At 47.8% G+C, this 25,361-nt stretch overlaps 10 protein-coding genes across 11 annotated transcripts; 4 read left to right on the top strand and 6 right to left on the bottom strand.

The window, feature by feature from the left end:
- Positions 1 to 41: 41 nt before the first annotated feature.
- On the bottom strand, positions 42 to 5,826 carry TrAtP1_013134 (Type I Iterative PKS; the record flags this gene model as incomplete). Its single annotated transcript, XM_066115802.1, has 4 exons — positions 42 to 1,403; positions 1,469 to 3,904; positions 3,972 to 5,084; positions 5,167 to 5,826. The coding sequence occupies 4 exons, from the start codon at positions 5,824 to 5,826 to the stop codon at positions 42 to 44; spliced, it is 5,571 nt and encodes a 1,856-aa protein (XP_065971902.1).
- Positions 5,827 to 7,206: 1,380 nt separating this feature from the next.
- Positions 7,207 to 8,316, bottom strand: TrAtP1_013133 (uncharacterized protein). The gene has a single exon (XM_014088280.2). The coding sequence runs from the start codon at positions 8,255 to 8,257 to the stop codon at positions 7,289 to 7,291; it is 969 nt and encodes a 322-aa protein (XP_013943755.2). The 5' UTR covers positions 8,258 to 8,316; the 3' UTR covers positions 7,207 to 7,288.
- A 927-nt stretch (positions 8,317 to 9,243) lies between these two features.
- On the top strand, positions 9,244 to 10,388 carry TrAtP1_013132 (uncharacterized protein). Its single transcript, XM_014088760.2, has 3 exons — positions 9,244 to 9,597; positions 9,662 to 9,751; positions 9,810 to 10,388. Exons 1-3 carry the CDS (start codon positions 9,339 to 9,341, stop codon positions 10,175 to 10,177), a joined length of 717 nt encoding a protein of 238 aa, XP_013944235.1. The 5' UTR covers positions 9,244 to 9,338; the 3' UTR covers positions 10,178 to 10,388.
- Positions 10,389 to 10,433: 45 nt separating this feature from the next.
- TrAtP1_013131 (uncharacterized protein) lies at positions 10,434 to 11,487 on the bottom strand (the record flags this gene model as incomplete). The annotated part of the gene is made up of 4 exons (XM_066115801.1): positions 10,434 to 10,676; positions 10,735 to 10,968; positions 11,026 to 11,227; positions 11,279 to 11,487. The coding sequence occupies 4 exons, from the start codon at positions 11,485 to 11,487 to the stop codon at positions 10,434 to 10,436; spliced, it is 888 nt and encodes a 295-aa protein (XP_065971901.1).
- Positions 11,488 to 12,102: 615 nt separating this feature from the next.
- TrAtP1_013130 (uncharacterized protein) lies at positions 12,103 to 16,468 on the top strand. Of its 2 annotated transcripts, XM_014088758.2 has the most exons (7): positions 12,103 to 12,568; positions 12,629 to 13,371; positions 13,433 to 13,829; positions 13,904 to 14,102; positions 14,163 to 14,194; positions 14,242 to 15,603; positions 15,683 to 16,468. In XM_014088758.2, the coding sequence occupies exons 2-7, from the start codon at positions 13,274 to 13,276 to the stop codon at positions 15,731 to 15,733; spliced, it is 2,139 nt and encodes a 712-aa protein (XP_013944233.2). In that variant the 5' UTR covers positions 12,103 to 12,568; positions 12,629 to 13,273; the 3' UTR covers positions 15,734 to 16,468. The 2 variants fall into 2 exon arrangements, with proteins under 2 accessions (XP_013944233.2, XP_065971900.1); XM_066115800.1 differs by having other exon boundaries at positions 12,629 to 13,829.
- Positions 16,053 to 17,718, bottom strand: TrAtP1_013129 (uncharacterized protein; the record flags this gene model as incomplete). The annotated part of the gene is made up of 2 exons (XM_014088341.1): positions 16,053 to 17,228; positions 17,296 to 17,718. The coding sequence occupies 2 exons, from the start codon at positions 17,716 to 17,718 to the stop codon at positions 16,053 to 16,055; spliced, it is 1,599 nt and encodes a 532-aa protein (XP_013943816.1).
- A 320-nt stretch (positions 17,719 to 18,038) lies between these two features.
- TrAtP1_013128 (uncharacterized protein) lies at positions 18,039 to 18,898 on the top strand. Its single transcript, XM_066115799.1, has 2 exons — positions 18,039 to 18,174; positions 18,228 to 18,898. Coding segments are annotated over exons 1-2 (465 nt in total). The 5' UTR covers positions 18,039 to 18,173; the 3' UTR covers positions 18,692 to 18,898.
- On the bottom strand, positions 18,899 to 20,354 carry TrAtP1_013127 (uncharacterized protein). Its single transcript, XM_014088756.2, has 4 exons — positions 20,188 to 20,354; positions 20,034 to 20,133; positions 19,803 to 19,970; positions 18,899 to 19,738 (listed from the first exon to the last, which is right to left on the bottom strand). The coding sequence occupies exons 1-4, from the start codon at positions 20,204 to 20,206 to the stop codon at positions 18,988 to 18,990; spliced, it is 1,038 nt and encodes a 345-aa protein (XP_013944231.2). The 5' UTR covers positions 20,207 to 20,354; the 3' UTR covers positions 18,899 to 18,987.
- Positions 20,355 to 20,527: 173 nt separating this feature from the next.
- TrAtP1_013126 (uncharacterized protein) lies at positions 20,528 to 22,653 on the bottom strand. The gene is made up of 4 exons (XM_014088755.2): positions 22,096 to 22,653; positions 21,725 to 22,038; positions 21,528 to 21,658; positions 20,528 to 21,467 (listed from the first exon to the last, which is right to left on the bottom strand). Exons 1-4 carry the CDS (start codon positions 22,490 to 22,492, stop codon positions 20,741 to 20,743), a joined length of 1,569 nt encoding a protein of 522 aa, XP_013944230.2. The 5' UTR covers positions 22,493 to 22,653; the 3' UTR covers positions 20,528 to 20,740.
- Positions 22,654 to 22,854: 201 nt separating this feature from the next.
- On the top strand, positions 22,855 to 25,173 carry TrAtP1_013125 (uncharacterized protein). The gene is made up of 2 exons (XM_014088754.2): positions 22,855 to 23,292; positions 23,349 to 25,173. The coding sequence occupies exons 1-2, from the start codon at positions 22,962 to 22,964 to the stop codon at positions 25,001 to 25,003; spliced, it is 1,986 nt and encodes a 661-aa protein (XP_013944229.2). The 5' UTR covers positions 22,855 to 22,961; the 3' UTR covers positions 25,004 to 25,173.
- Positions 25,174 to 25,361: the final 188 nt, after the last annotated feature.

The raw sequence follows: 25,361 nt of genomic DNA, 5'->3' as shown, positions 1-25,361 counted from the left end.
ATAAACAACATCTTGCTCACTCTTACAAAATACTTGCTGCTTTAGCTGTAGTACTCGACTAACCACGCACGCAAATCTCCCACCGTCTGATACTCCAAGAATAAGCTGCCATTTACCACAACGCCGAGCTCCTCCCGAAACTTCTCAGCAATGACGAGGCTCATCAGGCTGTCTACTCCGAGATGCATAAAGTTGGCATCATCAGTCAGATCAGCTGGGTCAAGGCCTGATTCATCGGCTAAAAGCGCCATGGCTTTGCTAGCTGTGCTGTCCGCCGCGGGTGGCGCCGCCATAACTGGAGTCATCGTGGAGACGGGGATAGGCATAGGGACAGAGGCATGAGCAACGACTATTGGAGTCTGTACTGGTATGTTTAGCGATTGCTCCTCTTCGTTGTCCAACTGAACTTCTGTCACGACAACTTTGGCAGCAGCGACGTCAGACTTTGATATGTTATGTATCGATACCATAGGCTTCGATATGACAGGCTTTGACACGACAGGCTTTGATGATACAGTACTATGGGCCGCAGTAGTGACAGTATCGCCGTTCTTAATGTCGGGCGGCGAGAAGAATCGGTTGAGTAGCACTCGAGGATAGCGGCGGAACTTGATGGCGCGAACAAGGCCAATGATCTCGCCCTCCTGCAAGATGTAAACGTCACCGAGATAGACGGTTGGGTCCTTAGCGGTCGGAATCATCTTGACATAGGATTGATACTTGGCCCCGGCAACGAGTGGGCGAGCGATTCGCAATGATCCACAGCCAGGGGTGACGCAAAAGTTGGTGCGAGTGTCTATGGCGTCGGACACGTTCATCACGAAACCCGCCAAGTGGGCAACGCTGTCGATGAAGAATGGCGGAACAGTCCAGACGCCGCTGGACTTGGTCTTGAGCGTCACCTCGGCGAATCCCTCGAGCTCGTGCATCACCACCGACTGCATGCCCCGGTACTCGTCTGCGTAGTGGACCAGGTTGTTGGAGAAGAGGAGGTATGCCATACTGTGGGACAACTTGTTGGCTACGCCAATCTCAGCGAGATGTTGAAGGGCGTCGATACGGCTTTGTACCAAATGTGACATCGGCATCCAGCTAACAAGGTTGTCGGCTGAAGACCCGTAGCGGACCTGGGCCGTCACTATGGGCTCTTCATCGGCGAGCGCGGAAGCATCAGATGTGAGATTATGCCATTCGAGGTTGGCTACCCCTAAGTCGATGTTGGAGGTGGAGATGGACACCTGAATCATCTGCGGCACATTCGTGTTCTTCTGGGCTACTATGCCCTCGCGTACAGACATATTGTATACCTCCATGTCGAGAGTAGTACCTCCCGCTTTTGCCTGTGGTCGCAGGTTCTCATAGAGGTATTTGCCAAGGGTAAAGGCAATGTCTGCATGGATAGACTGGAAGTTGTGGAACAGAAAGGTTAGTATCTTCATTTCGACAACAGATCTATGAGTATACTTACCGACGTGACTACACCAGCTCCATTCATCTGATGACCTCGTGCAGCTTTCAAGAAATCAGGCTGCATCAAATCAGAATGCACAACAACACGTCCAGCAGAGCCGTCAAACGCCTCTTCTACAACCTCATGAACTAGCGACGTTCGAAGGCTGGAACGTGGAGGCACCACCGTAGTTATCGTCTGTTGTTGCAGCAGTAACTGCTTCTTCTCCTCGTCGTAGAAAGTGTTACCCTTAGAAAGGGCCCAATCACCATTGTACTGGAGCCAGTAGTTCTTATCATTCCATGCATACGTCGGTAGGTCAAGAAGACGCAACAAAGGCTCGAATGGACGATGGAACTCATCAAAGCGCAGTGGCACACCAGCACTATACAGCAGGCCCAAGGAGTGACTCAATGTCTTCCAGTCGTCTTCGCTCCGGCGCATGGACGGTGCAGCGACTGGCAAAGAGAACGAGTCGGCCAAGATACTGCGGGCCAGGCCGAGGCATACAGGATGGGGTCCAATCTCGATCCACGCCATTGACTTGTCAATAAGTCTAGCGTGGTGCGCAGCTTTGATGCCGGCGACGAAATGAACAGGCTCACGAGCTGCACGGCGCAGGTAATTTGCGTTGACCGTCTTTTCGTCAAAGATACAGCGGCCCAGCAGCGGCGATATAATTGGAATGGTGGGTGCATGGTAAATCACACCCTTGCTAGCCAAATCCTCATATTCATCCAACATTGAGTCTGTCTGGGATGAGTGGAAAGCAAAGGCTATATCCAGAAGAGAGCACTTGAGCCCGGGACCATCTGGGCCGGATTCCTGCAGAGCAGCAGCCAAGGCGTCCATATCAGCCCTCGGCCCACTGAGAACCGTATCACTGGGTCCATTGATACATGAGACTTCAAAGGGCAAGCCTTTGGCTTTAGCTATCTCACTTATCATATCAAGTGGTGCTTTCACGGCCAACATCTTATGGCTGCCACTGGTACACTTCTGCTCCAAGAGAATGGCACGGCTGCCGACCAGGAAGATGGCGTCGGCGGCTGAGAGAACACCGGCAACATGTAACGCAGCATACTCGCCTAAGCTGTGGCCGACAACCACATGAGGATATACTCCGAGCGAGTTCCAGTACTTGGCAAGGGCAATCTCGATGCAGACGAGAGTGAGATGTGTCCTGATGGGGGAATGCCCATGGTCCTGTGGATAGCTGCCGTCGATGACGGGGATGATGGATGGGAAGCCCTGGCCTTGCACCAGCGAGTCGAGATGGAGGATGTGCTCGCGGAAGACTGGTGATTCGCGAAACAGCCCGAGATCCATTGACCGATGGGAAGCCCCTTGGCCTGTAAATGCAAACACCACCCGCGGGGAACCTGTTGGCGGGATGGGCTTGTGTGTATCTGCCGACTCTATGTGTGCAATAAGTTGCTTTTTCAAGGCAGATACCATGACATCTGGCGATGACACGGGTACAGAAATGGCTACACGATGGTTGTGATGTTGGCGCCGTGCGGTTGTAGTATAAGCCAGATCAGCCATCAAAACATCCGGATGCGCGTCCATGTAAGCGACCAAGCGTTCCAGGTTACCTTTGAGCGATACCTTGCCCTTGGCTGAGACCACGATGAGGTGGGCTGCGCGGGGATCACCCTTCTCTGCCTTTTCGCGCAACGGAGGCTCCTCGATGATGAGGCTGGAGTTGCCGCCGGATGCTCCAAAGTTATTAACGACGGCGACACGCTTGCGCTCAGGATTTCTCTGCCACGACACTTTTTCATAGGGAATGTGGAGGTTCCTGCGCTGCATCTCCTGATCATTGGGGAAGCCTGGGTTGATCACGCCCTTGATGCCGACGTGCTTCGGGATGGCCCCCTTTTCGAACATCAACAGTACTTTGAGCAGCGCCGTTGTACCTGCAACTGCCTCACCGTGGCCGATATTGGATTTGACTGCGCCGATAAAGAGTGGCTGCTTGGATGAGCGGCGGCGAGTTGTCAAGGGCGCAAAGACGTTGCATACAGACTGGATCTCTTGCGCATCGCCGGCCTGTGTCCCAGTGCCGTGCATTTCGATGTAGCTGATATCCAGCGGGTCCACAGCCGCTTTTCGCAGCAATGCTCGAGTGAGATCAGCTTGGTGGCCAGCATGGGGATGCGTAATGGAGATAGCCTCAGCGGAATGGTTGGTTCCTGCGGCGAGAATCACGCCGAGGATGTTGTCGTTGTCGGCCTCGGCGTCTTCGAGCCTCTTCAACACCAACGAAACTGCACCATCAGCGCGGCAATAGCCGTCAGCCTCGCTATCCCACGTCTTGCACGCGTTGGGAGTCTTGGATAAAAAGTGGCCGCTGCTTAGTCCAGCAAAGCCGTCTGAGTTGGTGAGGACGTTTGTGCCGCCGGCCACTGCCATGTCTGTGTCGCCATTCCAGAGAGAGTTACACGCGAGCTAGTTTATGAAAGAATATCAGCATCTGTATGAAATAGAGAGTGAAAAGAGAAATGATTAAACATACGTGAATAGTTGCCAGACCGGACGAACAGGCAGTATCAACGCTGTAGCTGGGCCCGGCGAACTTGAAGAAGTAGTTGATTCGTCCCGGTCCAAAAGCTCGACATCCTCCGGTTACAAAGTAGGTGCCGATTTCCTGGCCTGAGTTAACCTCATGGTAATCGTCGCTGGCCTGTCCGTAGAAAGAGCCCACACGCTCTGACTTTGACGATTCGGTACGGTTGGCAACGTATCCGGCTCGTTCAAGAGCTTCATAGGCCGTGGCAATGACCAACCGCTGCATTGGGTCTGTCTGTTGGGCTTCACGGGGCGACATATTGAAGAAAGCCGCATCGAAGAGACCCGGTTCATCGATGAAACAGCCGTACGGCGTGAAGCTCGTGTTCATGCGTTTCCCTGTAGGATCGTAGTGCGTATCGACGTTGAAGCGGTCTGCCGGGATCTTGCGGTGGACATCCAGCCCAGCGTCTAGGATCTCCCAGAACTTTTCGGTATCAGTTGCTCCTGCGGGCAATCGGCATGCCATCCCAACAATGGCAATTTTGGACTGCGAGGTGTCCTGAGTCTTTTGTGACGTTGCAGCCTCACTCACCCACGGAATCAAGTCTCGCACCGAGGCTCGTAGAATGCTCAAGCCCTGCTGTTCTTGTTCTTGGATTGCCTTGAGCAGATCTCGCACGGGAAACGATGTGCGAAAGATGAGCATCTGACATTCTGTCGCCTCCAAGTCTTTGGCCTTTTGCAGGATGCCCTCGATGACCTTGTCGAACTGAATGAGCCCTACAAGAAGGTCATCAACTATGTTTCGGAAGAGCTCACTGGCGCTGCTGGCCGAGAACGGCTCGCCTGTTGAGATGGAGAAGATGGGGACACCAGGCGAATAGCGCGCGTCGAGGAGCTCCATTGAGGGAGTGTTCACGACTTGGTCGGTATGCGCAGAGTTGAATACGTGGGGTGCGTGGCCCAGACCGCCATATACTGGCATCACCGACAAGTCATGGCTGCGGAAGAAGTTGGATACCGAAAAGAGGTGCTTGAGCCGTGCTGGTGGGCCGCTGACGATGACTGAGGTGCGGCTTATGGCGCTGATGAAGATCTTACTAGCCTCTGGCGTGTGCTATATGTTTCTTGTTAGCAGATGTTTCCCATAATGGCGATACAGGGAGGTGGATAGAGTAATTGAGAAGCCAGCAACATACCTCGATTGCATGGAAAGCATCAAGCTCCTTCTGAGCATCTTCAGCCCCGACTCCCGGTACTATATAGGCCCAGCTATCTCCAGTACCTTCAGCGGGCTTTGGCTGTAGGTTCTGCGATACCTGATCGACAAGAACAACCAGCCGGAAGGCTACACGAATCACTTCGGCTCCAACAACAGGTAGATCGCCAAGCGTTGGCGCAAGAGACACTGCTGCCGTCATCAAAAGCCCGGAACCCAGTCCAGCTAGGCAGGCATCCACGCTGTGGAAATCATAGTTGTCTTTTCCATCCTCGTAGTAGCCGATGAAAGTGGCCAACTGCACAGCACAGAGCAGAACCTCGTCAATGGAGCAACCAAATGACCCCTCGATGTGTTTTGCTTCATCGGCCAGGTCAAAGATGCATTCAAAATGCGGAATCAGTTCTCGCAGTAACGTGGGAAGCTGGCGAACCTCTTCACGAAGCGCCAATGTGGCTTCATGGATGAACCGCGCAAGAATAGGATACTGCTTGCCTTTGCTGTGGGCGAGAAGACGCCTTATCAGCGTCTTCCTGTCGTCATGGGGAAACTCGTTGCTGAAGAAGACAAGCTTCAGCTCTCTCGAATGGATGAGTGAGGGAGTTGAAGTTGAATCCGATGAAGGAGTAGCATCTGACATGGCTGGTGTTGTTTCCTCAGACTAGACTGTGATATTGGCGGTGGTCTCTAAAGAAATAAGAAAATTATCTGGAGCTATGGCATTGTCTACATCCATTAAAAACAGAAGTGACATCGGTATTTATATAGCAAAACATCAACTGTGATATCGTGTAATCACTATCTTTCCTTTTATACGTCGGTTAGTTAGTTGCTCCGAAGAACTTGCTCTTCTAGCCCCCATCAGCATCATATTAACGCAGTGTAACTTCCTTACCACCTCCAAGACTTTGCGTGATCACGGATCTCCGAAAATAAGAAAAGACAGATAGTTAATGGATATGTTTATCGCATAAGAGGATTGAGAACTTGCTCTTCTAGGCCCCCTCAGAATTGTACTAAGGCAGGATCAACGATAATGCCTTGTTGCACGAAAGTCTCGGCGCAGCGAATCGGAGTACCGCAGCTCTATTAAACTCGACATGCTAATGTGCTTCAAGTCACACATAATTTACACTCCTTCTATTGTAGTGCTGTAAAGTGCCCGAGGGCTGCATGGACTCTGTTCCATGCTTTATCTTCACGATAACAGCTGACCGAGTCTCCCGAAGATAATGCTATTAATAGAAGCAATATAGAAACGATATCGATTCTGCATCGTATCAATAGATTCCGGGAGCGTACGACGTTACCTTACCCCGAGATTACAAAGCACTATATCTAGGTTTGGGGAACATAATTCCATTTGTTTTCCCTTGCCGTGATAAGAGATAGAGGATCTCTGGAGAGGATTGTTCTATTTATTTTTTTCTTGCTATGATAAGAGGCAAGGTATACTCATCTCTCTCATTTCTTGTGGATTGATTAGGCTTTATATAATTTGTAAAAACGTGAATAACATTGTATTTCTTATCGTTCCTGCTTTTCGTTGCGAGTTGTTGTTTATATATGCCTAGTTTATAAGAGCTTCTTACCACTCCTTTCAGTACTGGACCACTTTCAACGCGACTTTGCACTAGACAGCGAAAGGTTTTGTACCCTCCAACACACTAAAATCGGTAGTCGCGGATATCGCCATATTTACGCGGCAGTCAATAGTTGTTGTGCCTTTATGATTACTATTCTCAAGTGGGGTCTGTGGCGATGGTTGACCAGATCGAGCATCCCTTGCCTACCTGATTCGCTTTGTCGTCGTGGGGGTCGAGGACCTGAAAATAAGGCTAAATCCTCCGACGGACACCACCAGGGATTGTGGCAAGACTCATAAGCATAAGCATAGCGCCAGACGGGGCAGCGTAGAGCCGCTTTGACTTATAGACGTTTTATTCGTATACAGCGGTTCATTCCTGGGAGCTTGACCTAGCTGCGACAGAAACAGCAAATGGGCAAGAAGTTTCTAGAATGGGAGTAGAACACAAGATAGTATTTATCTATATATAATCTTTATTATTGCCCTACTCAATTCTTGCCTTTTTCAAATTTCCTTACAGAAATTTCTCTTTGTTCTCACTAGCCCATTGAGCAAAGCCCGTGGGAGACTGTCCGCCGTACTTTTGCACATTAGCGACTGCTTCTGCGTACAGATCGTCCGCATAGAGACGATCCTCGCCATTTGTTCGAGAAAGCAACTTCTTCACAAGGTCTCTGGCAATGGTTTCCGGAATCCCATTGGTCTTGAACACCTCGACGCCCTCATCCTCTTCATTTATGGCCTTGAGTGCGAGCTCCTTGCCGATGGCCTTGCCGATAGCAGTCAGAGCGTCTCTCTGAGACAGCATTTGCGGTCCACACAGCGTCACAAATGATGGGCTGGGCGAACCATCAGGAGACTTTGCGCCACGAACGAGGAATCCTGCACATACGCGGCTGATGTCGGACGACGCGATGTAGTCAAAAGACACGTTTGGTGCCACCAGCTTCACCTCACCAGCGCGGACCATGGAGCGCCATTGCAATGTGTTGGACGCGAAATAGGAAGGCCGCACAGCCACGTAGCCGCTTTTTCCGAATGTGTTTTGGAGGTTAATCTCGACCTGGGCGTGGGAAAAGGCGATGAAGTCGGACGGCGGCACGGCCTTGAGGTCGCCTCCTTTGGCGACGCTTTGGCTTGTAACGCTCGAACTGCTGAGGAAGACGACGAACTCGATGCCGGCAGATTTCAGCGTCTCGATGACTGAGCGCATGCCGTCTGTAACTCCAAACATGAGATAGATAAAGGCGTGTTTGGCCCCTGACTTGGTCACAGCAGCCTTGATGCTCTCTACGTCCGTGAGGTCGGCTTGTAGTCTTTCGAATCCGCGCTCTCGCTCTTGATCTGGGCTGAGTCCGGGGATGGGTTTGTTGACATCTCGTAAGGCAAGAAAGACTTTGGCTCCTTGCTCATTGGCCACTCGAGCAGCTATAGAGCCAATGCTGCCAGTGGCGCCAAAGATGATTACGCTGGGGTTCGACATGGTTGTGGATATGCTTTCTTTCTTTTTTTTAGTCTTTTCAGGTTAAATTCGATGAGATATTGGGTAGCAGTAATATTCAACGAAAGTCATCACTTTCATTTATATATAGACTAACTTCCTATGCGCGCGCTTCTTTCGCACTCAAACTCCTATTACCAATCTTGGAAATAACGCTAATGTCCGCTGTTTAAGTCCACTCTGGCCGAGAGCGAATAGAACGGTTTACTTGTGATAACACTTGTCGGAGGTTTTGGCTACCGACAACCGAGCCCGATACGCAAAGCGTATCTAAACATCAAGAGACAGAAGACACTAGACAGCACCAAGTTTGGAGGTAATGTCATGGTATAGTTGGCAATCTTTCCTTTCTTCTCCCCACTAATGAGTGGGTTGGCTGGGCTTCTCGAGCACTAGGGTTAGCAGCTTCAAGCTGGTTGGCTTATGCCTCCATTCATTTTACGAGTCCTCGACTGTCATTGCGAGCAGTAAATTGATCTTTTTCTCGTTTATAGAATTAGTAATCGTGTAGCATAGTGGCTGGTGCATTATAAATACACAGCCTGATTGAAGCGAAGGATCAAGAACCATGCTGTATTGTTAGCTCATGGCACTATACGTGAGGTATGTGGCGCATCTATCGGAATGACTCGCCAAGCGAGCATCAAATAGAAACATAATCCTGCCAAGAGTGCGCGGTCTATACAGTTACAGAATATCCAGATGCACCCAATGAGAGGCATCAGGCAGAACCAGTGTCGCCTGATTCAAACTGTTCGGGGTACCCACTTCCGTCGGCAGGCGATCTACCGATGTTTGTAATCTGCGCGGCGTTCGGGCTTGACAAAATACCGAGTTGTCTTTCTGTTTCTCGACTGCATCAATTCGAGCTCTGTTCGGACTTCGTTGTTGACCGTCGCTGTCCAGTATGGAACTGTGAAACTGGGAGAGAGAGAATATATAGTTTTATTTACTGAGGTTTGACGATGTATTTAATTGAAGAAAGTCACAGCAATTATTCGCTATTATCCATCAATCTCTCCATTTCGAAAACGCAATATTAAACTTCCAAATTTCATTCATCATGACCGAGCGCGTGCTAGTAATTGGAGCCACTGGCAATATTGGCGTGGCCGCCGTCAAGGGTGCCCTACACTCTGGACGTCAAGTCCTGGCTATAGTCCGTAACCAGGCTTCGGCTAACAAGCTTTACAAGCACGCGGGAACATCTGAGGGCATTACTGTTGTTGAAGCAGATGTTACATCAGACACGGGAGTCAAGAGCGTAGTTGACCAGGTTAAAGCTGGCAAATTACCAGCCTTTCAGCATGTATATACTTGCGGTTAGTTCTCATTCGTTCCAATGGAACTAATATGCGTCTTGCTAATTGACATTTTAATGTCCAGTGGGTGGCGAATACACCGACGTTGCTCTCAAAGATATTACCACTGAGAGGCTTCGTAAAAACATGAACATGGGCTTTGAAGCCAACTTTTGTAGGTTTCCAAATGGAGCATGCTTCATATTCGTCTTCTAATGTAATCAATACTCTAGTTGCCTATCGAGACACAATCGACTATTTGTACGAGCAAAACCACCCCGATAGTACATGGACTATCTGCACGGGCGCGCAGGGTGAACTGGCCATCTTTGGGCTGCCAGCTATGACACAAGGCCCCTTATTCTCCATGACCACGGCAGCCTCCCGTGAGAATGAGAAAACAAATGTGCGTGTGAATGAGGTGTATTTGATGTTTCGTGTTGAAGTGGATGAGGATGCTGCAGCGCATGGCGTCTCAAGCAGCACTGAGTTTGCTTCTGTCTACGAGGGTATCCTTTCTAACCCTGCAATTCGCGGATCTCGTGTGCGTGTTGCCAGCTCTGAAGACTTTAAAGACTTGAAGTGGGCCAAGAAATTCTAGGATGCCTAATTGTCTTCTTTCCGTTTGGGAACTCAAGAATGTGCCGTGCTGTAAGGATGGCTGAGAGTAGCCTTGAAGAAAGATTAAAATGAGAGAGAAGGAATAAATGGGGGGAAAGCCAATTTGTAAACAGTGGCAACAGTTGGAATCAAAAGTTGCACTGTCAATCACCCAACCGCAAAGCAATAAAGAAGTTCCCTATTTCTATATGTATCCATAATGGTGACGATGCAGCCCTGTTTATATGTCTGCCATACTAAGCCTTTCCGAATAGAAAATCACCCATTCCTCCACATATATCCACAGATTCGTAATTGAGCCCAAAGCCTCGAACTTCAGGAATAACTCGATAGTAAAAGTTGACATTATAACCGTCTTGAGCAAGGCCAATGAAATCAGTCATGTCATACGCCTCGCTTGCGGCTGCCCATGCGGCAGCAATAAAGCCTGACATTTCCTGCTGCTTAGAGTATGAGAGCCTGGATTTGGACCTTGTAGTCTAAAGAAACACATGTTAGTATGAGCACGCTATAGCCCAAAACTTACATTTTACTTACATAGGATATTTTGAAGCCTGAGCCTGGAGGCACACGTTTACCTCGATTGTCAGTGGAGCTCTCACCGATTGGCAAATGCAACAACGTGTTACCATCAGCAAAGTGGTTAACGATGATGTCCTGCTTGGTATTAGGGCTGTGAGAGCCCGTGAGACCAGCGAGGAGAACGCGGCTCACCAAGGCCGGGTCGCCGTCTCGTCGTTGAAGGATTTCTTCTCCGCTATCAATGACAGACTCGAGATGGCGTCATATGTCAAGTTATTGCCGTTGCTGCCGATCACATTCGTCCACGTAGCCAGTGTGTATATCGCCATAGTTTCGTTTCCGAGCGCCTGAGAGGATCTCTGCCTGAGCACCGGAGTAGTGAGACGCAGCGGAATAGATGAGGTTGAGGGCCAGTACAATAATATTTGACAGTTCGAGGCATTTGTAACCATTGACGTATTCGCATACTTGTCGTGCAAGAATCGTTGCCAGGGTATAGAATGTTACGCTACGTATGATTGGTCAGAAGAAAGATGCCACTTGGAGAGCCTAAACTTACAGATTTCTGCTAGTTCCAATGGTTCGGATGACATGATTGACAGTTTGGCAGGTGGTACGCTTCTCCAGCTCGCGCGAATCCAAAGCAGCGACTACATCGTACTGAGGATTGACGCTGTGGTTAATCAGGTCCATCCCAGCATGGGTAATAGGTATTGCCACCGCAGCCTGGCCGACCAAAAGCGCCACGAGAGTGTACAGAAATCTCATATTGACGAGTATTGTATGGTGTTGGGGATTTTTGATGAAGCCTGCGAAGGAGGAGACGAGAGATATTTTCAACTGGGCGATATGGGTTATTTTATGCTCTCTACATGTATTCCACACGATACCTCACTTTTACGTCCTAGTCTTATATAGGCCTCAGCATTTGTTTAGCCAGCAGAGATGGTTCTCTCAGGGTGGTGCCCCGTGTACTTATTTGCTCCGTGTCAGTCTTGCTCTTTATTGGCAAACAAGCCAATTTATAAAGTAAAGCCCAGGATGAATGTGTCTATCCGTCCTCGGCTGCTATTGTACGAGTAAGCATCGTATCGTTTCAGAACTGCAAACATGTATACAGCCTACTTGGCCTAGTCACTCTGCTTTCTAGATTTAGACCACCCTAAACAGAGCGTAATTTTGCTACCGCGCATCAGCCGATGAGGCAAGCAGCAACCAGAGCCTCAACGCTAGGAATCTAGTTTCTTATGAACATAATTTATAGGTTTCAAATTTATACAAGATCCTAGATGGGTAGCTGCCCCATCCTTAGACTATGGTAAGTTGATGAGTCCAAGCGCCAAAATCGTCATCATATACTATTTAGATGTAGCAAGCATGGGGCTTATGTCTGTGCACATTGGCTGCCTCCGACAACTGCCGTTCCGCGCCAACAAGTGCTACCAAAGCGCTCCATTGCATTCTAAATTCCATTTTGTTTGCTTTCACTTGTTCAATAGCGTACATATAAGCAGCGCGGCCAGTACCGAGCATGGCCATAGCTGCTACGGCTGCCTCAGATTTTTCACCCTTCGACAAACGACATTTGAAACCTACATAGACCGCTGTTGCATTACCATCACCGAAGGATCTTGCTCTTCAGTTTACGATAAAAAAAAATCCGTCAAGCAATCCAGATGAGCAAAAACATACCACAAGAAAACTCGCCTGCAGACGAGTCCATATCGAAACACAAACACTCTTACGATGCACCCCTAGCTGTTCCTAACAATGAGTCAACGACTCTAGCAGCACGAGCAAGAAACGCGCTCGTAGGTGCATTTTATGCATATGGCCAGGAAAAAATCCGGTACTTGCCCTTGCACCCTCTAAAGCTCAAAGGGATTTTGAAACTAAATATTGTTTTTAGTCCGACCTACGTTCCTATCATTGCTCAGGGCCTGGCCTATCTTTTCTGCAAGGTCGGAGGATGTTCAAACTGTAGCGGTCTAAGCGTTTGTGTAGTGATCTTTTTCTCAACGGTTCATTTTGCGGCGAGGAGTTACGCTGAATCTCGCGACAATCCAAAAGAGAATTCCGGAAGGCTCTCTTTGATTCTGCTGAGCTTAATGCTTTACATATTTTACGATATTTGTGTTGCCTACTCCAAAACTAAATGTGTGCCTAGTTAGTCCGGACGCCTGAACAGTCTCTACCAAATATCGATGAAATGAAGTAAAATAAGGCTCGTCAGGACTTTATATCGCCATAGTCATACCACGCTCACTTGAAGTGATCAGTACGCAGATATAACGTGACTGTTACACGCACAATAATCAGCAAGAGATCGGGCGCTGTCTATTCTCTCTCTCACTCTGCCTAAGCCAGTGACGCGCCATGACAAATAGCACCCGAGATCTCCGAGATTTCCGACAGTCCAATAAGCGTCGTGGGTTTGGGTGTTTCAACTGCCTGTAGTACGATGCGTGAACCTGGCTCTTGGCAAGAAGAAGAATAAAATAATCTTGGGCGCGTATATCCGGATGTTACACGAAAGCTGTATACCTTGCATTCAATGGAGCCTCAGTTATCTCAGAATTCCCAACAACCTCGGAAACGCAGACACCAAAAGCCACGAGTGCTGCTGTCTTGCAACACCTGCAGGAAAGACAAGTATGAAACAATCACTTCTAATACAGAAATTTCATTGGACTCGTAATATTAATCTATCAAGGTTGAAATGCGACCGGAGAAAGCCCTGCGCAACTTGCGTGAAACGACATCGGGAAGCATCATGCGCATACGGTCGTGAAAGGCCGGCTCCAGCAAATAATGCAGGCAGTTCGACAATTAACGATCGCCTCTTAGTTGACGATCGTTTACGCTCCTTTGATGGAAGACTCAGGCATTTGGAAGATGAAATATCCAAGAAAAATTTATCTTGGCCCGAATTGCGAGATGCTGAGTTGCCTTGTCCTACCACACGGCGCAGTGGCTCCGATACAATATCATGTCGAGTGGGTTCAAAACCTTTGCTCGACTCGGAATCTCGATGTGGTATATCGCCACCGACAAGTAACGACACTCTCTTTACGAATCAAAGTCATTGGCTGGCCATCATGAACGACGCTGTCAGTTTTCTCTTGTGAATTGGACTCCATTCACGCACTCGCTACACGCTTGGGATTTTCTAACTTGCATTTAGACTACAGAGCTTGTGAGATATAACATCAATATTGAAGACGGCTTGGAAAATAAGCAACAAAGAAGTTGCCAAGGCCCAGCGCTACTCACAGGCTTTTTCAAAGACACGTTGTTCATGGAACATCTCGGAAAATTACCACCGCGAGAAACCGCTGATGCGCTTGTGTATCGATGTCTGGATTCTACGGAACCATTTCTGAGTAAGACCACCTCCAATCATGCTGGTCAGTTCATTCATCTAATTTGGACGATTTGAACAGTTACTATACACGCTCCGACCTTCAAACAAGAGGTATTGATCTCGCCGAACACAGTCTCACCCTTTCTAACTATTGACAGTATTTGGAATTCTGGCAAAATCCCGAAAGTTTCCCTCCAGCCTGGCTGTCGCTGCTCTATGGAATTCTATGCTGCAGTATATGGATGGACCATACCACTGACTCAAATGTGGCAGGCTTGAGTCTGCCCAGTGATTTTGAGTTTTATCGTATTCAGAGCGCAGCTTTCTTGGCGAAATCGGACATGGCGATTCCTGGAAAATACAAGGTTGAGGCGGCTGTTGTTTATCTGGGAATGGAGTATGAGCGGACTGATAATCTGAAGACTGATGTCTCTGTTTTGCTAGGACTAGTGTCGCGACTGGCGATTGTAAGTGGATATCATCGTGACACTCAAATCCATAACCAGATAACCATTTTCGAGGCAGAAATGCGTCGACGAGCATGGCTTACGCTTTTGGTGACGGATTGTGTCGTAGCGTATGAGACTGGGCTGCCCAGAGTGGTTCCCAGCCAACTGGGGGATGCGAAACGCCCTCGAAATTTGCTGGACGAAGACTTTGACCCCTTCACTCTAGAGCTGCCATCAGCTCGAATCGCTACCAGGGCCTGCAACAGAATTATATATATGGAAAAGATGAATTCGATATTATCTATGGCTGCCGATATTGCGGATTTAGCACCTGATCTCGCATCTCAACCTAAGAAAGTTGCCAGCCTATGCGAACAATTGAATGCTATCAGAGACAGTATCCCCACGGTCCTTCGTATTGCATCAACTGGGTCGTCAATCACGGATGAAAAAATGGCCATTTGGAGATCTAACTTGGAGATGACATATCAGCGTACCTGCTGTGTCCTACATCGTCCATTTCTCACAAAGAGATCAACGGACTTCCAAACGCAATCTTTTCGAGAGACGTGCGTTTCTGCGGCAGAAAGAATACTGGAGCTAGAAAACGAGATCTTCCAGGTATATTCGCGTAAAACTTCGAACCGTCATAAACTCTGGTTTCAGGCCTCGCGCTGTGTTTCTGATGGACTTACGGCTGCAATGGTGGTATGCTTAGAGCTGGTGTATCGGAGGGAAGCAGAGGAGTCAACAAGTCCTGTGGACTCTGACCGGCTAGTTCAGTTGCTGAAAAGTCTGTATGAGAGCTGGAAGAGTGCTCCGAGGATTTCTTTTGAGTTTGATGCAGCTGCCAAGATTTTGGTCGTGATGCTACGTCGACTGGGAATCTGTAAACAAAATCGAGGTTCGGATGAAGCCAGTTCATCTCGGCAAATGGAGCTCTGCAGCTCAGACGTATTGCCTCAAGAGCCTTGTCCTACACATGATATGGAAGATGACGAGTTTACGTCTTCACAAAATGCCATCTACGAGCTGCTTAGTATTGATACGATGGAAGATTTATTTGACTGGGTAAGCAATATTCCACACCCTGAGTTTTAGTAAAACTCGCATAGTAAAACAATAAACATACTAACAAGTTGAATCAAAGACCCTTTGGGACCATGAGATGCATCTCCTTGAAACCAGAACAAGCGATTGAGTTTATCAGAGATTAATGGTTTAATGAATAGAAAAAAGCTCATAAGCGGATCTATGGTAGACGAATGTAAATACATAATCGTAATGCGATCATAATGAATACCACTACTCTATAATTTAGCAATAGATCATCTGAAGTAGAAATGATTATGAAATAGACAAAAAGATTCTATGTGGAAATTGAAAATTGTAAATCAACAGACAGACCTTAGGCATCTCTGTTGATTTGATCTTGGACTTGTCCCTTACCATGAGGAGTAAATGGCACCTCCGGTTTGGCGAATGGTCTCGTCAGTTATCGGTTCGTCAAATGCAGCCACTTAGAGCTGCACCGGATACTTTTCACGGATGGTTTTTCCATATCTAGAAAATAGAATGGGGACAGGAATGAATGCTAGTGAAATGAAGCCTAACAGGGAATTTCCCCATCCAAGGCCGAGTGATGCAAAGAGCCTTGGACCAGCAAGTGGGAGCAGAGCGCCCAATAGCGACCGAGAGGCGACAAGTGCAGCGCTACCTGATGCCGCATGAGTCGGGTATGAGTCGATGATATACGTTTGAATGGGGAGATATAAGCCCATCAACCCGAAGCCAAAGGGTACCATGCCGATGATTGGTACAATCCAATGAACACCTTTGTCAGCCGTCCAACCATACCAGAAGAAGCTGATAGGACAAAAGGCGGCGTAAAAGATCATCATGGGCAGCCTCATTTCCGGTTCGAATTTGCCGCCGTTACGCTGCGCCATTTTTGCCATGATCCGATCGTTGGTGAGGGCAGTCAATACCAATCCAGCCATGAAGCCGATGCCAATGCCCAAATAGGCCAGCCCTGATAAACCAGTTGAGAAGCCATATTTATCTTTGAACACAGAGGGAATGGTAGTGAAGAAAAGATAGAGTAATCCATACTCCAAAGCCAGATATGTTGAGAGAAGAAAGACGATGGGAGACTTGCAGAACAAGAGAATTGGCCGTACCATGCCTGCTCTCAGCTTCGACAAGATAGATGTATCGGCTCCCGCCTTTGTATAAACGCTGTGGAGATCATCCCTGCCAAGCTCCTTTGCGAGGCGCTTTGTCTTCCATTCAATGAGAACGGGAGCGTAGGTCTCGCGATTGAGTATCTCAATACCAGCAGAGGTTATTCCTCCAACTATCAAGAGAACCCAAAACACCCAGCGCCAGCCCACAGTCTCGCTGATGAATCCTCCACAGATCGGTCCGACTACAGGCCCTAGCAAAGGCCCCATGCTCCAGAGAGATGTCGCCAAGCCACGGCTCTCAATGGGAAACAGGTCGGCGATGACGCCGGCTCCCAAAGTCAAACACCCAGAGCCGCCCACACCGCAAAGAAGCCGAAACACAATCAAGCTTGCAATGTTTGGGGCTTTGGCACAACCGATTTGCCATACGACGAAGAACCAGTTTGCACTGCTGAGAACAATTCGTCGGCCGTAGATCTCACTTAGAGGCGCAAGTAAGAGGGGACCAAACTGCATGTTGAGTCAGTACTGATGTATACCTCTTTCTTTTCAAACATACTGGTGCGGTGATACTTACTGAATAACCTAACAAGTAGATGCTCACAGTAAAAGAAAGTATAGCCTCGTTGGTGACTCCGAATTCGGCCCCGACATACTCGATAGCGGGTGATAGCATGCTGGACGCGAGCGGCGAGACGAAAGTGATGCCGGCCATCAACGCCAACAACCCCCATTTGCGACTGGAGGGAAAGTTTTGGGGATTCTCGGGGTCATCTTGCCCTTCCCAGCCAACGATGCCTTCGCTGAGATTTGATTCTGGGTAGCGGTGCTTGTCCGGTTTCGTGGCATGAGTATCCTTTTCAACAGATTTCTCAATGTCTGCCAGTGGTCCAGCGCTGCTATTGAATGGAAAACTCGCACTGAGAGACTTGGAATCGTCCTTGTCATTTCCCACACCTTGAGTGGAAGTTTCTCCGTCTTTTGCCTGAAGCTGTGACATCTTTTGAGAGCCAATCTCGACTAGTCTGGCAAAGAGAGCGCGTGAAGAAGTGCGGAATACGAGATCCAGCGCTTTCTCATTTTCGAGCAGACACCTGAAATTTTATGCATTTTGTCTCCCTATCAATTGATTTCCGAAGTCATACACGACTCCGATTTGTAAGGTGTTTAGATGTACCAATTATCGCGGACTTGATCGCACATCTCGGTTTTGTCGCAAATATCGGATTTCACGAGGACCCCGCATTCTGCCAAGTAACCTATAAATAAGACGGACCTCCACCGTGAAACTTGATTCTCTTAATATTTAAATCCTTCCCATCTCGCTGAACCGATAAACCCACTGTCAGAGTTTTGGCCGCTTCCCTTAGTAATTGGACGCCAAATGCTCTTCGAGTGCTGTAAACTCCATCCCCTAAGAAACTCGTAAAGCCATCCTTTACACAGCAATTTTCGAGTCTGTCAATCGTGTATTAATCTTCCAAAGCATAAAATTGACACCATCGATAGTGAGCTCCTCCATCACCATGGCTTTGCCGTCCGGATATGTTATCCAAGATGGGTACCCATCCGTACCAGATTATCTCAACCTTCGTTTAATCGCTGGCCTTTCGCCGAAAACTGCATCACAAGCTACCGAAATCTCCAAAGGCAGCTGGTATGGCTGCTTTATTACTTCGGAAGAAGATAACTCAGTGATTGGAATGGGCCGCATCATTGGCGATGGCGGATGGTACTTCCACATAGCGGACATGGCAATCCATCCACAGCACCAACGAAAGGGCTTGGGGGACCAGATCTTGAAAAGGCTGCTATGGGAAATCTCAGCGCAAGCTCCCAAAGACGGAGCTCCTTACATCACACTAATGGCAGACGGGCCTGGAAGAAAATTATACCAAAAGAACGGATTTGTTGAAACGGCTCCTCATTCACTCGGCATGGTTTTAAAGAAACCTTTGGACGGCATTCAATGAATTGACTGCCAATGAGGCTATGATCTCGGCGCATTTCGACGATACTAAGGGCAAAGCGAAGCCGTCAGATGGACGATGGCGGTAAACCCTCTGAGATAACTTAGGATAGTCGAGACGAAAAATAGAAGGCTAAAGAATAAATTATGACATAGAGTACAGTTAGAAGAACAAAAGAAAGTCTATATATTTTAATGAGAAAACCTAAACGCACAGTCTTTTTCCGATACAATCCCCTTTGGCTCGGCTTGTATCGCACAGCGGTCCATGCATCGCATAGACTATACTCCCAAGCCTCATCACTTGAGCATATGCGCTCCAGCTTGCCCATTTCCACCAACTCTCGAATACTCGGTCAACTCTTCAAGTCTCACAACAGGACTCTTTTTGCCATATAGCAGCCCAAATGTGAACATGTTCACAGCTTTCTGCCAAAATGGTCGAGAGTCCGGTGGCGCCTCTACCATGGCCTCAATTCCATCTTGTGCCAAATAGATATGGGGGTTCGCCGGCAACAGGCGGCCTGCATTCCATACATTCCACAGTGCGGAATTGAGAAGCATAAGAGTGGCCTCAAAAATATAGAAGTAGACTTCGTATCGCAAAAGAGGGTTCAGTTGTTTCAGGGCCTCAATGTCAGTGATATCCACCTTTGTATCGCCAGTGTGTTCCACCAGCCGATAGATACATCTTATGAAGATTAGCGTCATACTCATATATAGCGTAGCTAGCAGAGTGTAGACATTCTTGGATGGTACCGAGGCTTTAACACATTTGACGTGAAAGGTAGAAGTCAGGCCAACGAAGATAGTAATAACGATGAGTTGGATAACAAGGACTGCCATTATCAGGTGGCTTCCGAGCGTTTGTGTACCAGGTGATGCAGACGGATTAGCGGATAAAGAGGCTCCTACACCATTCAAGGCTTCAACGATAGCCATGAGGCCTCCAAATACACGAAGAACGCTTGAGGCTGGAAGCGGAGCGCAATGAGGAACGTAAAAGAATACGCGGCCGAGGACATGGTAGTTCGAAAGCTCGAGAAGGGGGCTGCAGTTGGACATTCATTAGCCGTTAGTCATGGGGCATGCTTAGGATAGGTTTGTTAACTTACGGGCATGCATATATGAAGACCTGGCCAAGAATAAAGGGGATGAGAACATTATTTGCGTCTTTTTCGTAGATGTAGTGGTATGATGAATACTCTCGACAAGCAAAGCCCGCCACGAATAACACAGCGCATGTAGATTGTAATCCGACTAATCTAAATGCCTTGTATTGACTAAATTTGGAGGTTAGCCAACATTCCTAGCACTCATCTTATATAGAGGTAAAATAGTATTACAAGCATTGCCAGATATGAAAGACGGCCGAAATAGCAAAGGCCACGGCGAAGAAGATTGGAGCTCCATGGTTGGGAGCGTAGACGTATAAACTGTACAAAACTTCATATTGTTAATCGAGAATATGCATCCTGAGATTAAAACATGGTTTCTTACCTGGATCTCCGCCTGCCATCGTTTAAAAAAGGCGAATAGTGTAGAAGTCGAATGATCTATAAGTAATGAAAGATGAAAGTGGTTGTATGTGTAAATGGCGTGATACTTGTCGTGGCGTTAAGAAGAAACGAATAGAAGAATGAGAAAAGAAAAACTGTCAGAAAATAAGGACTGAAAGCTGAATAGAAGTAAAGAGCAAAAGAAAAGGACCATGGCGACTTTGGGGCTTTTATCAACTTGCCAAAGCTTGCAAAAGAGAGGCTGTAGAGCAGCCAACTGTTCCTGAGGCGAGTAACGCCTTGCCCGATTAGGAGAAAAAAAGTGCCAAGACTTTTAGCTTCCGGGGGCACTTTTCAGACCCACTTTGGCCGCGTGTTGAAGTTGACGGCGAGAGTTTCAAGTGCAGCTGAAAATGGCGATAAGAGTAGATGGCAAAGGGGCAAGAGTCAAGTAAAGATTATGCATATCGTAGACAATTTGATGAAACTCTGATATATTCTGATTAGCCCTATTATTAATAGATTCTCGTTGCTTTTAATAGATGTCTGAAGGATCACTTATACAACGGCATGAGGCGGCTTGTATCCACAGCAATCTGTAGCGTGAAGATGTACGGCCTATCGAAACAATCATCCCAGCGAGTTTCTCCAGAGCTCCAAAACTCTTCAAGAGCTCGTTTTGCAGTGAGTGGAACATAGGTACCGGCGTCATGGCTAAGTTCCGTCAACTGATTAGCAACAAAGGTGCGCATTGCCTCGCCGCCATGAACGGCTTCTACTCCAAGTACAACCAGCGGCCAAACCATGAACCTCTTCAGCCTTCTGCTAGCGAGTGCTTCTTTGAGAAGGACTTGCAATAGTTCTCCATGCTCAGCACATTGTCTTCGCAGGGCTGAAGACTGAGGAAGAACTGATAAACTCTGTAGTGACAGAATGCAGTATAGCGCAACAGCAGCCTGATACGCCTTGCCTACTAATACCCAGTCTTCATGGCATGAGTGTTTAGATTCAGCCAACTTCTGGGGCGAAAAGGAGTTGATGCGCTCCAATATTTCATAAGCCACCTCCTGGAGGGCTTTGGCGTCAAAAAGATCAGGCCTTGCACCTTGCATGCGCAAGTGGTTGATTTTGAAGATTTCGGGAAACAGCTGGATCGGGCATAGATGAATTTGAGATGCCATGATGCTGTATTTTTCAAGTAAGAAGCTCAGAGCCTCAACATGTAAATTTTCCATAAAGAGGTCTGAAGCCGGACACGTAGTGTCCCCAATTACTGCAATACTATATGCCTCAAGTCAGCTCGTGATAACGGCAAAAAGGAGTTGGATTAGAGAAACGTACAACCAAAAGCATAGCATCAACGGCTTCATGCTCATTGACTTATACAGTACGTAGAATCCGCCACGTAACGTAATCAGTCTGTATATTGCGCGTAAATGGCATCGCCAATCAAGCGACCTCCCTTGGTGGATCTAAACAGGAATTAGTCACGTAAGCATAGCGAACAACTTTGATGAATCTTGGTAGAGGTGACTAACGTCTGCAAGTAAAAGTGTCAATATTCCAGCAATAATTGTATTGCCGGCTCGCTTGTCTTCCATGTTGAGGTACTCATTCAGGGATCGGACAGCGAGGCCCCAATAGAAATAGAACTTCTCCATTAAGGGTTTGAGCTGAAGGGCGTTGTTCGTTTGGTTGATTCGGTGGCTCATAATCATGCACAGCATGCCATACTTCAGATAATCAGGGCTTAGATGCGCAGCTTGGAGATGCTTTATCGAGATCCGGTAAAGAAAAGGATTCTGGCCAAAATCGTGGATTGGGGCTAAGTCTGCGTATATGCAAGAGTTGACTATCCAGCAGATATTAGCAAGTTGCTACCAAATATATTGAATGAATGAAAACCTACAGTACTCGAGGGCTTGTGCGATGACCTGGACTTCGTCGTTGATCTCAATGCGTGGAATTGTTATACGCGCGTATTTTCCAACCGGAGTTAACTCCCTTATCATTTCTGCTGTTATTTCCTCATAGTCGTCTTGATCCTTCCGCCGTAAAGTTTTCTTGTGTTTCTGGTCACGAGATACGACTCTGCCGGGCGTGATCCACTTCAGTCTGGTAGGCTTCTCCTCGCCATAACCTGGACATGGTATGCCTGATTTATGGCATCTCTTGCATCCAGGCTCTTCAGAGTCACATACTAAGCATCGTCGACGGCATTCCCAGCAGTGGCGCTTGCCTTGGCCTCCCGTATTTCTCATTCGTTGACTTGGCGTTTCGGAAGGCTGAGGCATCAAACGCGTCATGTTGAACACTCGCGTGAGTTTTGAGCAATCAGACGGTTGAAGCCAGTCAATAAAAAGTGATTTAACAGTTGTAAAGCTGCCAGCGCAAAGCTTTCTTCAATTGTTCACCTCTTTCAGCTTCGATATTTGAGCAATGAAAAGGAGTATAAGGTCTAGGCAGCCTTATTAAGCATGTCAGGGGTGCTTCAAGTTTGCGCCACAATTCGGCGTCAGCAATCCGCTAGTATTGGGTCCGGGTACAGTAGCAGTTTCAAGATGTAGGCGCCAGATTAGGCCTGTGGCTATGTACCCTATAGGATTTAATTATACGGAGGATCTGCCTGTTCAGATTTACCGGCATGCATGTGCAAAGGCCCCTCGGCACGAGGTTCTTGGCGACTTACAACCATAAACATGTCTGTGCAAGAAGGCGGGACAATTACTCGCTACAGCAACTCTCCAAGTTTAGCTACGTTGGCTTAATTTTACCATGGGAGATGCATCCTCTACCCTATGCGAAATATGTTTCGATTTCAACGAGATCACTGTCCGTGAAAAATGCGATGCGGAGGGGTTTTACACCCACTGCCTACAGGAACTCGTTCAATCGGCGAAGGAATGCTTCACATGCGGCCTCATCGTAGAGGCATGCAAACACTGCCATCCAGAAGCTGCTGAGAATCCCGCTATCTACACCCTAAGTTTCGCGGCCGACAGGACGCTGTCAAGCGAAAGCCTGTCTTTGGGCATCTGGCCTACCGAAGGCGTCGCAGACATGACTCACACAGCATCTCGAAAGGTGAACATTCATGCAAAATCGGGTAAGTTTTGACCACATGATGGGTTGATAAATGAAAAGACTAACGAATGCATGTAGGGGAGCCGTGTCCTTGGCCACTTTTTAAACCGTGGTCAGGCATCTCAAAGGATAGGAATCATCTCGCTGAGCAAATTTTGACCTGGATAAGCGATTGCGAGAGAGATCACAAAGATTGCCGCGTGGCAAATGCGCCAATACTCCCAAAGAGAGTTGTTCAAATTGTATCGGACAAGATAGGAGCTCTCAAAGCTCGTCTAATCGAACCTAAGCCACTCACAGAGAGTCGCTATGCGTGTCTTAGCCACTGCTGGGGAAAGACTCAAATCCTGAGAACTGTGTCTGACAATATCGAAAGACTCAAGGATGAAATCCCATGGAACTCCTTGTCTAAAACCTTCCAAGACGCAATCGAATTCAGTCCTACGATTGGCATCGAGTATATCTGGATCGACTCTTTATGCATCATCCAAGATTCTGCGAGTGATTGGGAGAGCGAGGCAGCAAAGATGGCGGATTATTATGCCAACTGCCACGTCACCCTAGCGGCAACAGCTTCGATAGATGGAAGTATTGGATTCTTCCCGAAACTAGCTGGATACGACAAGCCATTGGAGATTAAAGGCATACATCATGGCCAACGTTATCATCTGATCGCCGAAACAGGAATCTCCCATCCGTATGAAATGCAACCAGATTCATTACTCACACCAGAATTTCCTTTGATGACTCGCGGTTGGGTATACCAAGAGCAAATACTATCCCGTCGCTATGTCCATTTCTGCACCAAAGAAGTTGTCTGGGATTGTCGATCTCAGACCCTTTGTCAGTGTGAGTCAAAATATGAGAAAACACATTGGGATCTCTTCCGTACAAACTCAAGTAGGAGCATCATGCGCAATGATGTTAAGAGTGGAAGCGCAACTAAACAGCGGGAGCTTTGGCACGACAATATCATGAGCATGATGGAACTAGAATTTACCTACCTGAGTGACCGGTTGCCAGCAATGGCTGGTATTGTGTCTCAGTTCGCTGGACTCTTTAACACGAGGTATCTCGCAGGGCTATGGGATACCACTTTCATTATTGACAGTTGCTGGTTTATGGACGAGTTTAGTCGCCGACCAAAAGAGCTAACAAATATCCCGTCGTGGTCGTGGGCATCCGTTGCCGGAGGAATCGACGTTACTTGGTGTCAGCGACCTTTGACAGACGACACTGTCAATATCTTCTCCAAAGTTCTACATATAGACTGTGTATCTGAAGGTCCTCTATATCTCGGGCGTCTTAGCAAAGGCCTTGTCACGCTGAAGGGACCGTCTGTGAGTGCCACTATCAGGGTTTGTACTAATGGCGAACCCAATCCTTCTCCCGAGAAACTCTTCACTCTTGAGTTTAACAGCGTCGGAGACATTGGTCCCGTAGAGTTAACAATCTCTGGCTGGTCTTTCAGTCCAGATGCACCAAACTCTGAGACCAATATTTGTGATGTCGGAGACCTGAGGATTATAAAGATGATGGCGGGGCATTTGAAGAGGACGGGAAAAGAGTGGGCGATTTTTCTTGTGGTGCAAAAGGTGGGAAAGCAGGATAATTGGGAGAGGATTGGGCTGTTATTTGGCAACAGTCTGAGGCAGAGCCAAGGAGCCAAGAAACTTTGCTTTTTGAAGTGGTTTGAAAGCGCCGCGCAGGAGCAAATAGTACAGATTCAGTAATACATGGAGTCAGTCTCTATGCAGGGCAAGAGATTTAGTCTCTTGCGGCGTGGCCTACATGTAAGGGCTATTCAGAGTCTCGGAGTACAGATGCGCGAATTATCAAGGGCTGCAAGAATATTACAAAACTTCTATCCTCTTGTTTTATATGTACTTGCGATGCACCGACAGAAAATATTTCTCGGTCCTTAATTTGAGCGACAAGTCCGAGCAATCCAGCAGCTTAACACTAGCGCTAAACTGCGAATTCCGGACATTGTGAAGATGGATGAAGTCCCAAGAGTACTCATGTGTATGTAGAGATCATAATATATTGGCCGCGCCGAGATGAGTATAGAGAGGTCTTACAACAGCTTTT

The sequence above is a fragment of the Trichoderma atroviride genome, chromosome 7, assembly GCF_020647795.1.
Source record: "Trichoderma atroviride chromosome 7, complete sequence".
In the NCBI taxonomy this organism is placed as follows: domain Eukaryota; kingdom Fungi; phylum Ascomycota; class Sordariomycetes; order Hypocreales; family Hypocreaceae; genus Trichoderma; species Trichoderma atroviride.
The sequence above is the reverse complement of the archived record's forward strand: the minus strand, read 5'-3'. Positions and strand labels throughout refer to the sequence as shown.

Excerpts from the sequence above, each read along its gene's own strand:
- TrAtP1_013133 (XM_014088280.2), bottom strand. The coding sequence starts at position 8,257 with ATGTCGAACCCCAGCGTAATCATCTTTGGCGCCACTGGCAGCATTGGC.
- TrAtP1_013132 (XM_014088760.2), top strand. The coding sequence starts at position 9,339 with ATGACCGAGCGCGTGCTAGTAATTGGAGCCACTGGCAATATTGGCGTG. Across the intron at positions 9,598-9,661 it reads TCAGCATGTATATACTTGCG|TGGGTGGCGAATACACCGAC; the intron begins GTTAGTTCTCAT and ends TTTAATGTCCAG. Across the intron at positions 9,752-9,809 it reads GGGCTTTGAAGCCAACTTTT|TTGCCTATCGAGACACAATC; the intron begins GTAGGTTTCCAA and ends TCAATACTCTAG.
- TrAtP1_013130 (XM_066115800.1), top strand. The coding sequence starts at position 13,242 with ATGTTACACGAAAGCTGTATACCTTGCATTCAATGGAGCCTCAGTTAT. Across the intron at positions 14,103-14,162 it reads TTCTACGGAACCATTTCTGA|TTACTATACACGCTCCGACC; the intron begins GTAAGACCACCT and ends CGATTTGAACAG. Across the intron at positions 15,604-15,682 it reads TGGAAGATTTATTTGACTGG|ACCCTTTGGGACCATGAGAT; the intron begins GTAAGCAATATT and ends GTTGAATCAAAG.
- TrAtP1_013127 (XM_014088756.2), bottom strand. Across the intron at positions 19,971-20,033 it reads TTTCATATCTGGCAATGCTT|TCAATACAAGGCATTTAGAT; the intron begins GTAATACTATTT and ends CTCCAAATTTAG. Across the intron at positions 19,739-19,802 it reads GTCTTCATATATGCATGCCC|CCCCCTTCTCGAGCTTTCGA; the intron begins GTAAGTTAACAA and ends GTCCAACTGCAG.
- TrAtP1_013126 (XM_014088755.2), bottom strand. The coding sequence starts at position 22,492 with ATGACGCGTTTGATGCCTCAGCCTTCCGAAACGCCAAGTCAACGAATG. Across the intron at positions 22,039-22,095 it reads CGCACAAGCCCTCGAGTACT|TCAACTCTTGCATATACGCA; the intron begins GTAGGTTTTCAT and ends TCTGCTGGATAG. Across the intron at positions 21,659-21,724 it reads TGACACTTTTACTTGCAGAC|ATCCACCAAGGGAGGTCGCT; the intron begins GTTAGTCACCTC and ends ATTCCTGTTTAG.
- TrAtP1_013125 (XM_014088754.2), top strand. The coding sequence starts at position 22,962 with ATGGGAGATGCATCCTCTACCCTATGCGAAATATGTTTCGATTTCAAC. Across the intron at positions 23,293-23,348 it reads GAACATTCATGCAAAATCGG|GGGAGCCGTGTCCTTGGCCA; the intron begins GTAAGTTTTGAC and ends GAATGCATGTAG.